The sequence below is a fragment of the Corylus avellana genome, chromosome 8, assembly GCF_965113065.1.
Source record: "Corylus avellana chromosome 8, dhCorAvel1.hap1.2, whole genome shotgun sequence".
Lineage (NCBI taxonomy): Eukaryota > Viridiplantae > Streptophyta > Magnoliopsida > Fagales > Betulaceae > Corylus > Corylus avellana.
Window position 1 is genome coordinate 18,295,120 of NC_142497.1, and position 12,338 is coordinate 18,307,457.

Here is a 12,338-nt window from a genome sequence, read left to right on the forward strand (position 1 = left end):
AAGTTTGTCCACCTGTAGTGATTTTCACGTGCTTATCATATGTCAATTAAAAAACTATGTTTCTCAAATGTTAATGGGCACATGGCAATTCTATAAACTGTGTTATAGGAAATTCTTTCAACTCAGTTTAGAGAAAAATTTTATCCGTCGACCATTGTTTGAAGAGGGCCAAGGAAAGGGGGTACAGTGGTCAGTGGTAGAGTTGAAGCAATGCAGCCTGATTATTTCCTAAACCCAACATGATCAAAGATAGAACTTGAACTGATTAGAAGTTCATGAGGAGGTGTTCTTGAAATGCGAATTACATCACTCGATTGTATTATAGACTTGAAAATTGCTTCCTCCATGGTCAAAGAATTCGAGTTACAGATAATAGAAATGGTTATTACAAGGAATTTTTCTTTTTTTGGCTTTAGCATTTGTCATCTCCAGCTAATCATCCTTTACTGTCTCTCATCGGTCGCTTCAAAGTCTTCCACGTGTACGAGGCCTTCAAAATACCTACTATACTTGAATGGATTATGATCTATTGCCTCACCATGGTGAATATTTACATTGACCAACATGCCTATGAGGATGATTAAAGCATCATTAATAGGATAAACCATACAAACCCTCAAATCAATTCAAAGTTATAATATTAAGCTCAGCTCTAGGACAATGAGAGGGTATTTAAACCTAGGGTTTTCAATACAGTAAGAGTAAGCACATGTTTGTATAGGCACAGGTTTGCACGAAAGACAAACAACGACGTTGCATGGGTTAACAAACATTGTACCACAATCTGAATAAAATTGGATAAATACCAATGGTGTGGAGTCGTGGACTACAAAACCATCAAACCAATTTATCGCCTATTTGAGATTGCATTTGAGGAGCCTAAAAGTGCTTTTAACACTCAAAAAATCTGTTTGAAGAAAAAAATACTTGTTTGAAAAATTAAAAGGGCTTTTAAGGATCCAAAAAATCTAAAAATTGCCAAAAATATTTTTTAACTTAAAAACTCTATTTCTCAAACGCAATCTCGAACAGGCTCTTAAAGCGATAGCAGCCATGTGGCACATGTTTCTTTATTCACATAAAGATCACACAACTAGCAAAATACCACAAATTTCGTAATTAATTACTATTACATCCACCATCAACCAACGAAGTATGACCCACATCCATAACGGCCCACATAATTTTCACAACTCAACCACTTACACCGTAAAATTGGCACTTCAACAAATCAATAAAACATACACAAATAGTTTCATCACTCTAAGGATGACCCACTATTGACACTAAAAAAACATCTACAAAACCGACACATATTTTCAATACATTTGTGGGTTGTGGGTCGTTTTCGCAACAAAACACCCAACATACTAAAAGTGACACTCAAAATTGAAACTCAAAACCACAAATAGTTGCAAAAAATTAAAATAATAGCACTTTAAGGAAATTACCGTCACTTTAACGTTCAGGGTATCGTCTCGCAAGAAATTGGCTTTCTTCAATTGCTTAAAGTTTGATTTTTCAGACCGTAGATGATGGAAGCAAGAAGAATTTTCTTCACACTACTGACAATGATGGTAATTTAGGGATTCAAATAATTAACCTAGATTTATAATTTCCTTCCTCATATTTATTATTCACTTTGATTCCCTCCATCTCGAGTCCTCGACAGAATAAGGAGCTCCTCAGTAACATAACAAAACGGAATGTTTTGATCCTACGTGTCATATGTGTCGACGTTTAATCTGAACTGGAACTCCACACAACAGTGCGCCTCAGTTTCAAAATGGTGCGTATCGCCTTAGATGGACCAACGTTACTAAATTGGGAGAAAGTGTAATTTAAGGACCTATTTCACAATTTTCAATAAACTTAAGCTGCTAAAACTGAAGAAAAAAATTTTAAAATTGAGGTGTTATTTGTTTTCGTGGGCTAACTCAAAAATTTATCTCAAAAGTATGGGAAAAATATAAAAAAGCCCCCCAAACTACCAACTGTTTTCGATTTAGCCCCATGATGTTTCAAAAGTGATAAAGTAGCCCTTCAAACTACCAAACTTTTACATTTTGGCCACTTCGTTAGTCAAAATCGTTAGTCTGGACGGAAACTGCAAAACGACGCCGTTTTATTAAGGTAAGTTACAAAAATGCCCTTGTATGATTTTTAATTTATTTTTTATTTTTTTATTTTTTTTATTATTATTATTTTTTAAAGCAGGAGCAAAACGGCGCCGTTTTTGCTTAGGGTAATAGTTGTATATATTCTTTCAATCTTCATCGTCTCCTTCACGCAGCCCTGATCCTCTCCTTCACGCAGCCCCCCGCACGGTGCCATCTGCCTGATCGGGATGATTTGTTTATGAACTTTAAAAACTTGTGCGTATCTGTGTTGGTGCGTGTGCGAGAGAGAGAGAGAGAGAGAGAGAGAGAGATATGATTTGTTTATGAACTTTAAAAACTTGAAATTGAAGGAAGAAACAACTTGTCTATGTTCCTCTCAAAACTAAAATTGCTCAAAGCTACACTACTTTTCCTACATTTACACAAACCTAATAAATTCTCACAGCTACTATTTACATTGTAACTTGAAAAATTCAACAACCCCTCTCCACCAACTGTGCTCTCCAGCTCTTCCACACTGTTAACAATGGAATCTATGGCTAACCCACAAATTATATCGGCGTCACTTTCAATATCATCCATAATAATATTGCTTTCCTCACAACTTTTCCCTCTTATCGTGAACCAATTTTGACTCCATGTCCAACTAGGTATCCCTGAAAGTGACGACAACCATCTGAGCGTGCAGGAGCTGCGTGAAGGCGACAATCGGGGCTGCGTGAAGGAGACGATGAAAATTGAAAGAATATATACAATTATTTCCCTAAGCAAAAACGGCGCCGTTTTGCTCCTGCTTTAACCAAAAAAAAAACAACAAAAATCATACAAGGGCATTTTCGTAACTTACCCTAATAAAACGGCGTCGTTTTGCAGTTTCCGTCCAGACTAACGGTTTTGACTAACAGAGTGGCCAAAATGCAAAATTTTGGTAGTTTAGGGGGCCACTTTATCACTTTTGGAACATCAGGGGGCTAAATCGAAAACGGCTGGTAGTTTGAGGGGCTTTTTTATATTTTTCCCCAAAAGTATCCTTGTCACAAGGACTTTCTCTTTTTTTTTTTCTTTTTTTTTTTTTTAGGGCATTAGCATTTGTCATCCCTGGCTAAACATCATTTTCTGTCTTTCATTGGTCGCTTCAAAGTTCAAAGTCTTCCACGTGAAAGAGGCCTTCAAACTACTGAAGGGGCAAAATGAGGATGGACTTCCAATTGAAGTATGAGGAATTCCAATTCCATGCATTTCTTTAAATCTAGATTGTTCATCCATAACATCAATTTTAGTTTAAAAATATTTTAAACCCTTTTCCCCTTCAAGCAACCACCCTTGAAGGGATGGACAGATCACCTAAAACAACTGACGGGGTGGCTGAATCACCTCTAAAATAGCTTAGAATAGTCCAATCACCCTCATTAGCTATATTGGAGTGGTCAGACATCGTCAAATACAGCTTAGGATGACAAATCGCTCCAAAATACAACTTAAGGGTGGCCGACCAACCCAAAACAAATGCAAAGGCAATCCAACCAGTCATCCCCTTAAGGGTGGTTGGCTGAAAGGGGGCATAATCCAGGAATTGAAGCCCTTGCTAGAGGATTTTAGGGGATCTGAATATGAAATCTGAAACCCTCCCTAAATTTAGAACAAAAACATGAACAAAAAACACATAACACTAAATTCTATTTTCAACGTTTTTTCAAACAAAACACAAATAACACCCTCTAATAAGCATTAACAAATGGAGCCATTGCTTCCCATGCACAGATGCACATGTCCGTTACAATTTCTATTGTCATATCATATCTTATAAAATATACTTTTAAAAGAAAGTGACTATAAAGTTAAGCAATTTGACTGCTGATCTTTCTACTAATAATGGTGCTTCCATGACACTCAAATTTCCTGGTAAAGAAGTTTGGACTCTCGCTGTGTCATTGGAGTCTGTAATGGTGTGTAATAGAAAATCAAAACCCTAGAACTTCGACACAATGCATAGGATTACCTCAAACATTCGCCTTCAGTCTTGATTTGTAATTAGAATGTGAGGACCTGTTTTGGTTGGCTCCCTATTTTTCCAAGTGCCTTATCTAATGCACTGTGAAAATTGTTAAAGGGAACCAGTTCCATCCTGCAAAGAGGAGCACCCAGTATATAACATGCTGATATAGTACATGATCAGAAAGATATAAACCAAATGGCGGCAAGTAATTTTGTCTATGAAAAATAACATACTCATATTTTAACTTCCCTTCTCGTGCTCGGTCCAGGAGGTAATCTATCATACTTCTGCACTCTTTTGCTTTATCTGTACCCATCCATTTCTGTAACCAGAATCCCCTCAAAGAAAGGTCCTGCAAAACAGATAGATGCAAACATGATATCACAGACAGGTATAGTTCTGATGACAGTACTGAATATTTTTTCTGCTTAGACAAAAGCATGTATATTGAGAATGATAAGCATAAAAAACCGTTTCATTTAGAAAGATGAAACAAAATCCCAAAACTCATTAGCCAAAAAATCAAAACCCACTGTATGGCAATGCCAATCCTCTATTTCCCTTCTTTTCAGACCATATTATCTTTCTTGACGTCTTCCTACCCCAGTTTAGTTTTGCATGTGTCAAGCCTTATCTCAGATTAATAATTGGAGAAGTTCACATTCATGCCTCCTTTACTTTTTAATTGGAACTTCAAATCTCTCAAATAGATGATGCAGGAATAGAAGGAAAATCCAAAAAGGTCAACCAGAAGATAGCATTGCACAAATGGCAATATAAAATTCATTGCATTATGAGCTTGCATAGAGCCCGGAACACATTACATGCATCCAGACCAGGAAGTATCATCCTAATTGTTTAAAGAAGCAAAATGCAATCAATAAAAATACAACGAGAAACTAATAGACCTTTTCATAGTGAATTTGGCTTTATCATATTGTCCACTCCAGGATTATATTCGGGATAGGAGTATGATGAAGATTGAATGGCTAACTTTCAAAAAACTAATCAGATAAACCAGTGAATCGCAGAACTTCAATGGCATTACTTTTTCATCATATACTACAGCCAGTTATACTCTAAGAGCTAGCTGGTGACTTGCAACCTCAACAGTAACTCAATTTCATGCATGTATCTGAATGAGAATCGAGCATACCCAGTGTGACAACTATTTCAAAGCATACAGAATTGACATCAAAAACCAAATGTATCTTGAAGAATGTTCAACTATACAATTGTTATGCAAGGACAGCAAATAATAGATATTTGGACAGAAACGACACAACTGTCATGCAACTACACAATTCCTTTATTTTTTGTTTTCTTTACAAATGCATGTATTGAGCGGTGGAACACTTACTTTAGTAAAAGAATGGTACATGGATTTCCATCAATCTTATCCTGCCGACCAGTTGGAGTTGGCCAGACATATAGTAGTTGATATCTAGAGCTAAAGACAGCTATCATGTTCAGCTATAGTTTTTTTATTATTTTGATACATAAGTAATCGAGATATCATTGTCAGTTATAGTACTGTCGTCTTTAATATTTACTCTTATCTCCAACTTCCTTCAACTGGTTCTTCTTATATCTACCAATTGACAGTTCCTAGCCCTCTTTTTGTGATTAGACCTTCTCAATGAAGGTTTATTATGTTAAAAAAAAAAAAAGGCCACTTCAAGGTTATTTCAATCTACTGGTTACCAATTTATTTAGAATTCTCTAGTGTTTTTACTTCAGTCACATTTACTCCTCATCCCAGTTTAGCTTAAATAACAAACATGCAGTTTCTTAATTGCTGAACCTTTACTCCAACAATTAATAATTAGACGAGGAAAACTACTAAACAAAGAGGAAAGGAAAGCATGGCTCACTTTAAAAATGAAAGATGACGTTGATACAGTAATAGGTTTCTTAGACATTCCACCATATGTTACCATAGTTCCTCCCTGCCTGAAAAAAAAGAAAGAAAAAATCATTACATATCTCGAAGAATATTAGATTTCAGAGCCAAATTAAAAATGCTTAATTTTCTATTAAAAAAAAAAACATAGTTTATGACACCTCAAAAATTTGAGAACCAAAGAAGCAGCATTTCCACCGACACAGTTAAATCCCAAAGCAGGTTCTGGTAGACTACCCTAGCACATTAATGAGAGTAAATTAGAAAACATCAGAATCAACAAGTCATGATTAGTGCACCACATTTATGAGATGTAAAATGAAAAAAACATAGCTGAACAACTCATATTCTAAGAAACAAAGATAACTGCCAGAGAACAATGCGTTTAACCAGCCTTTACATATGGGAAAGGATAAACACCTCTGATTTCCCCTACATCAGACAGTACCAACTTTAATGAGTCAATAGATGACAGTACCAGGAAACCTTTGACATTCTTCACTTCCAGTTGACTCTCAGTAAAAACTTCATCAGCACCAAGATTTTTAAGCTTTTCTATTGCTTCATCTGATCCAGGCCTGCAGGAACAGATGACGGTAAGTGAAACTAAGATTCTCATAGAAAAATTGTTTTGCTTAAGGCAGAATATTATGAGAAAAAAAACTAACATGCACCGACTGCTCAATGGTTTATGAGTTTATACATACACAGAAGTAAACAACCTAACGAACTTTGAGCCAAAATTTTGGATAAGCACCTGTCCCTTGTTATATTTATACTATGGATACCACGATACTGTGCAAGCTGAATGATGCACTGTCCCACAATGCTTGTAGCCCCATTTTGCACGATAACATCTCCTATTCAAACCAAGCTAGTAAGGGTTAAGCAGGTAAAAGTATAAAGTACAAAAATTAGGAATATGCCCGTACCTGAGTTTAAAGTAACAAAGTCTTCAAGCATTTTTAGAGCAGTCAAAGGATTAACAGTAATTGTGGCAGCATATTCCATAGGTGAATCCTTATTAATTTTGTGCCAGACATCCTGATCTTTCACAATGTAAGTCTGCCATGTCCCTAAGCAGAAAAAAATACTCTCATTGTCCAATATGGTAAAGCAAAGCACATTAAATGTGTTTGGATGAATATTCTTATATCCATGAATTGCAGAAAAATATGCCTTTTTATATGTCTTAATGAGACAAAACTGGTTCTCTCAACTTTCTTAACAACCAAGAACATTTTGCAGCTTGGCAGTCATCCGCAAAGCCTGTTTTGGACTGCATTTGAAAGCTTAAGAAGTATTTTTAATGCCTAAAAAGTTGTGTCAAACAAAAAGCTGGCATATTTGATAAAAAAAAACTCCAAAAGTACTTCTTTGATTTTTTTTACTCTAAAAAGGGTAAAAACACACTTTTGAAAAAAGCTTTAAAATGAAACTCTTTCAAAAAAAGCTTTTTTTTGGCTTTAAAATCTCTATTTCCCAATGCAATCCCAAACATGCTCTTAAGCTTTAAAACTCATTCTTTCACAGCTTGTAACTGTTAAAAGTTGTGGATTTTTCATCCCTTCTAAATCCAGCCCCTTCTCCTTTTCCCATTGATTGCAACGTATCATGTTTTATATAATTGCAAAGCATTTACCATGTCCAACTTTGCATTTTTACGATAAAATTGTGCAATTTAAATAAAAACAACTCAAAATGTGAGCAGCGCGACTGCAAAGACTGAAACAGTTTTGCTCTTCAGTCTTCAGGTAGTTGCTATTACATGCATTGTCCCATATTTTTCAATTCTTGGTTACTTCGACTTTTTGATGCCATTGTCTTCTCCTGTATACTTCTGGCATTCTTGGGTCGTCTTAAAGGAAAAAATATATATATATCTTTACTTATTTAAAAGAAATGTATTCAAAAACTTCTATTTAGGATAATGGTAAGACATATATTCAATAAAAATTCACTTTGATAATCCATAGGACCTCCTAAATGCTGGGAAACAAAACCCAAGTAAATGAAAAGCATCTCTTAATTATATCTCTGCCAAACAGAAAACATACCAGAAGAAGGTGGCGATGGGATGACCCAATCACCAGGCGAGAGACCCTTAACAGCAGAGCCCACTGAGTGTATCTCTCCAACACCCTCATATCCTCCAACTGCAGGCACTTGTGGCCTCACAGGGTACACACCTACAGCAACATCCACAAACCATTTCTAATACTTGTCAAAAATTATTTCAGACAAAATGCGGAAAAAAAAAAAAAAAAAAAAAAACTATTTTAGAAGAACGCAATATCACATTCAAATTAGCCATGAAGAACAAAAATATTAACATTGTTCAATAACCTGATACTTTTTTTCATTCATTTTATATAAAAGAATATACCGCATATTCCCTGCATTCGGATTTGTTTGGCTGATCATAAATGTGAAAGTCAAGCCTAATATCACTTTTTAGTTGCATATGAAACTGTAGAAACCTAAAGGCCTTACTCAATTAAGCTTAACACGGTTATTTAGCTCAATTAAGCAACCCAATGGATGCTGATCTCTTTAATATCAACCCTAATCAATGCATTGCGAATATACACATTAAAATAGAACCAGAAGAACAAATAAAATACGAAGAAAGAGAACCTTCAATCCGGTTGATATCGGAGGGGTTGATAGGAGCGGCAAGCATTTTCACGCACACGTCGTTCTCTCTCACTTCTACCGGCGGTAGCTCTATCACTCTGCAACCCAAACACAAACCCTAAAACAAAATAAAAATAAAAGAAATAGAGCTCGGTGGCATAGAGTTTGGAGTTAGGACCTGGTGACAGTGTCGGGTGGACCGTGTTGCTCGTAGACGACGGCCTTGGACGGCGGCGACATGGTGGCCGAGAACGCTCGCACGCGTAGGGCTTGTGCCCGTGGCACGAGGTGTGACCATGATGGCCCACTCAGAGCTTTCAGAGCTACAGATCTCACCGACGCCATTTCTGTCTCTCCGTCTTGGAGCTTTTCGGTGTGTCTGTTCTACGTTTAGCGCTTTTGCTGTTTTTCTTATCCTCAGTTATAATACGCATTGTCGTTTTGCCTTCTCACGAGACGGTTTCCGTTCTTGAGAACGTACTATCGTTTTTTTTTTTTTTTTTTTAACTTTTTGTGGCATGTTCGCACAAGAGGGGAGATGAGATTCGATCTAGTAACATTCATTTCATTAAGTGTGATATCAGCCAATTGAGCTATCGTTTTGATGCAAACACAATGTCAATGTACGAGACTCAGATCATGTTTGGCATTGTATTTGAAAAAATCTATAATTTTTAAATTTTAAGTCAAAAAAATATTTTTTGACAAAAGTTTTTTTTTTGTCAAAAGTGTATTTTAGTCATTTTTATGTTTTTTAGACTTTTAAAAGCGCTTTTCAAATTTTTTTATCAAACAGATATTTTTTTCTTCAAACAGACTTTTTAAGTGTTAAACGCACTTTTGAGCCTCCCAAACGCACAACCAAAAGTGATTTCAAACTTTTTTGCTGTTATTAAAGGTTTATTAACAATTCAAAAATTCTATATAAATGATTAGTAATTAGTCATAGTTTAATTGTGATAACTATTCATAAAACATTAATAAATGTTAAATTTCACTTATAGATCAATACGAAAAGAGACACAGATTGAGAACTTGTACTCCAAGAGAGAGTTTTCAAACAGCTCAAAGAAATAAATTGAGCACTTGCAAGAGATAAATAAAAGAGAAAAATAATTTTCAAGTGCTCAAAGAGAATAGAATGGAATTGTTTTAGAACGACATAGAATGGTCCACCACTTAGATGTTTCTATTTCGAGTGTACTCATAGTTAATCAGGCTAGTCTCATTTTATAGAGGACTCCTTTTGCGGCCATAAATTGAGTTTTTTTTTAAGTGGAATTTGAATATTTCATTCATCAAAAGAACTTTTCTTGAACATTACGTACAATCTCCCGAATACACTCAGGAACAAAGTCACTCCATAGATGAGTTTTGTTTAGCTGCAACGCCAACTTACCGACCCTGTGTGCTGCTTCATTAGTATCTCGCTTGACCTGGTTCACCCCCCATGAAGAACAGCTGTGGAGAATGGTCTTGGCATCTTCCAACAAGTGCCCATACTTCGTCGAACTTCGGTCTTCTTGCCTTAGCATGTTCACCACCTCTAGAGAGTCACCCTCAAGAATAACATGTTGGACTTCCATATGCCTTACGAGTTCTACTGTTGCTCATGCCGCTACCGCTTCAACCTTCGTGGAGTCTAAGATATAGGGTTTCGTCATGCACATCATCGCCACCATTCGCCTTCATGATTGCGAGCCACTATCCTAACCCCCATCTTCTTCCTATTTGTGTCAAGTGCAGTGTCCCAGTTGAATTTAAGGATTCCCTGAAGCGGTGCCCTCCAAGATTCTTGTGCTTGTTGCCTATTCCAAGTTGTGCAATCCTACAAAGCCTGATCTGCTTTCACCGATGCTTCCCTTTGGTCTGAACCTTGTTGGAGGACTAGCTTCGGCGGAGTGAACTCCCCTTCAAATACCCACTTGTTCCTTCTCAGCCAGATTTGCCTAGCCACACAAGCTACTAGTTCTATTTCCGCTTCCTCCAACCAACCCCGAAGCTTGTCAAAAGTGTTCAAGAAGGCCTCTTCATTGCTGGTACTCTTTTGCAACTTTTTATCACATTCAGTCCATACGTCCCTAGCTGAGGAGAATCTCCATAATATATGGCCCACTATCTTGACTTCTAGCTTGCAAATCGGGCAAAGAAGATCTTCTGTGATCTTGCGCTTGAACAGGTTTTCCTTGGTGGGAAGGATGTTGTTGTATGCCTGCCATAGGAACATTTTAACTGTCCTTGGTCCCCTTATTTTCCATATGTGTTTCCACAGGTTGGTCATAGAACTTGACGTTGAGCTCCCCCAGTCTCCCGTGACCATACATCCTTGGCTAGATGGTATGCACTATGGACCGTGTATACACCTGCCTTAGTACCTCCCCAAACCATGTAATCAATTTATGTTCTTGGACAAATCACCATTCCACAAATCAACTTGGCTTCTTCCGGATTGAACACCTCCTCTACAAGGGGAATATTCCACCAATTTGTATCCATGTCGATCAAATCACAAACCTTGGCCACACTGTCAAGAATTTGGATTGGACTTTGGATTGCATGAGTCGTTGCCGATGGGATCCACTTGTCCTTCCAAATGTTAATGGACTCTCCATCTTCTACTCGCTATATTAATCCTTCTTTCAGGAGAGGTTTAACATTCCAAATGCTACGCCAAGCATATGAAGGTTTATTGCCTAAGGGAGTTTCCAAGAACGTGTCACTTGGGTAGTATTTCTCTTTAAAAATCTTGGCCACCAGTGAGTCGGGGAATTGAATTAAGCACCATCCTTGCTTCACCAACAAGGCCATATTGAAGCACTCTAAGTCTCGATAACCCAAACTGCCTTGCTCCTTTGCCCTGCCCAACTTTTCCCAACTCATCCATGCCATTTTATTCTTGTTATCCTTGTGTCCCCACCAAAACTTCGACATCTTAGAATTGATGTCATTGCAGAGAGTTTTTTTCGATATCTCGTGGGTCTCTTTGTGGAGTTGCTAGGGGTTGGTTAACTTGAGCACGACGACCACGAGCAGCCATAGAAATCAAGACTTGAGCAACCTTAGCTCTGATACCAATTTGATACCGAATAGAAATGGAGATGGAAAACAAGTACACAAATTCACACTCAAATGACAGAAAGAAGTTCACCATCCAATAGATAACACCAAAGGGATACAGAATATCACCACTCAAAGAATTATAATAAGGGATACAGAACTAGAATACTCACCACTCTAAAGCTCACACCAAAGAGATATAGAGATATAAAGAGAACTCTCTTCTTAAAAGCCAAAGGCTGGTTTTTTAACACAATACTCTAGTCTGACCTACACTTGCACACACAAGTATTATATAAGCTTAGAACAACCATCTAAGCATAGGATAAGCATCTAATGAAGTTCAACAATTAATAATGGCATAAAACAATCATTAATTTGTGGGGCAGCAGACAAGGGGACAAACAACCACCTTAATGCGTATTCCCGAGAAGGTTGACCACTCCATTTGAAACCGTCATAACTTTTGGCTCGCAACTCCAAATGATCTGAAACCTTTTTAGTTGAAAAGATAAGATTCTGAACTTCAAGTTAGACCTAGGAATGTGTTCGAAATGATCAAGTAATGGATGGCTATAATATTTTTGAACTCACTAGAACTCTCTAGACTGCATCGGGATTTCTT

At 37.0% G+C, this 12,338-nt stretch overlaps 2 protein-coding genes across 3 annotated transcripts; both read right to left on the reverse strand.

Moving 5' to 3' along the window:
* Positions 1–284: 284 nt before the first annotated feature.
* LOC132164313 (Polyketide synthase, enoylreductase family protein) lies at positions 285–9,059 on the reverse strand. Of its 2 annotated transcripts, none has more exons than XM_059574803.2 (11): positions 8,835–9,059; positions 8,657–8,754; positions 8,077–8,208; positions 6,952–7,095; positions 6,777–6,879; positions 6,498–6,597; positions 6,181–6,257; positions 5,991–6,069; positions 4,350–4,468; positions 4,120–4,245; positions 285–568 (listed from the first exon to the last, which is right to left on the reverse strand). In XM_059574803.2, the coding sequence occupies exons 1-10, from the start codon at positions 8,999–9,001 to the stop codon at positions 4,152–4,154; spliced, it is 1,113 nt and encodes a 370-aa protein (XP_059430786.2). In that variant the 5' UTR covers positions 9,002–9,059; the 3' UTR covers positions 285–568; positions 4,120–4,151. The 2 variants fall into 2 exon arrangements, with proteins under 2 accessions (XP_059430786.2, XP_059430787.2); XM_059574804.2 differs by lacking the exon at positions 285–568 and adding an exon at positions 3,826–4,019.
* Positions 9,060–10,484: 1,425 nt separating this feature from the next.
* On the reverse strand, positions 10,485–11,540 carry LOC148584224 (uncharacterized). Its single transcript, XM_088518807.1, has 3 exons — positions 11,439–11,540; positions 11,075–11,278; positions 10,485–10,868 (listed from the first exon to the last, which is right to left on the reverse strand). Exons 1-3 carry the CDS (start codon positions 11,538–11,540, stop codon positions 10,485–10,487), a joined length of 690 nt encoding a protein of 229 aa, XP_088374933.1.
* Between the last annotated feature and the right edge of the window lie 798 nt (positions 11,541–12,338).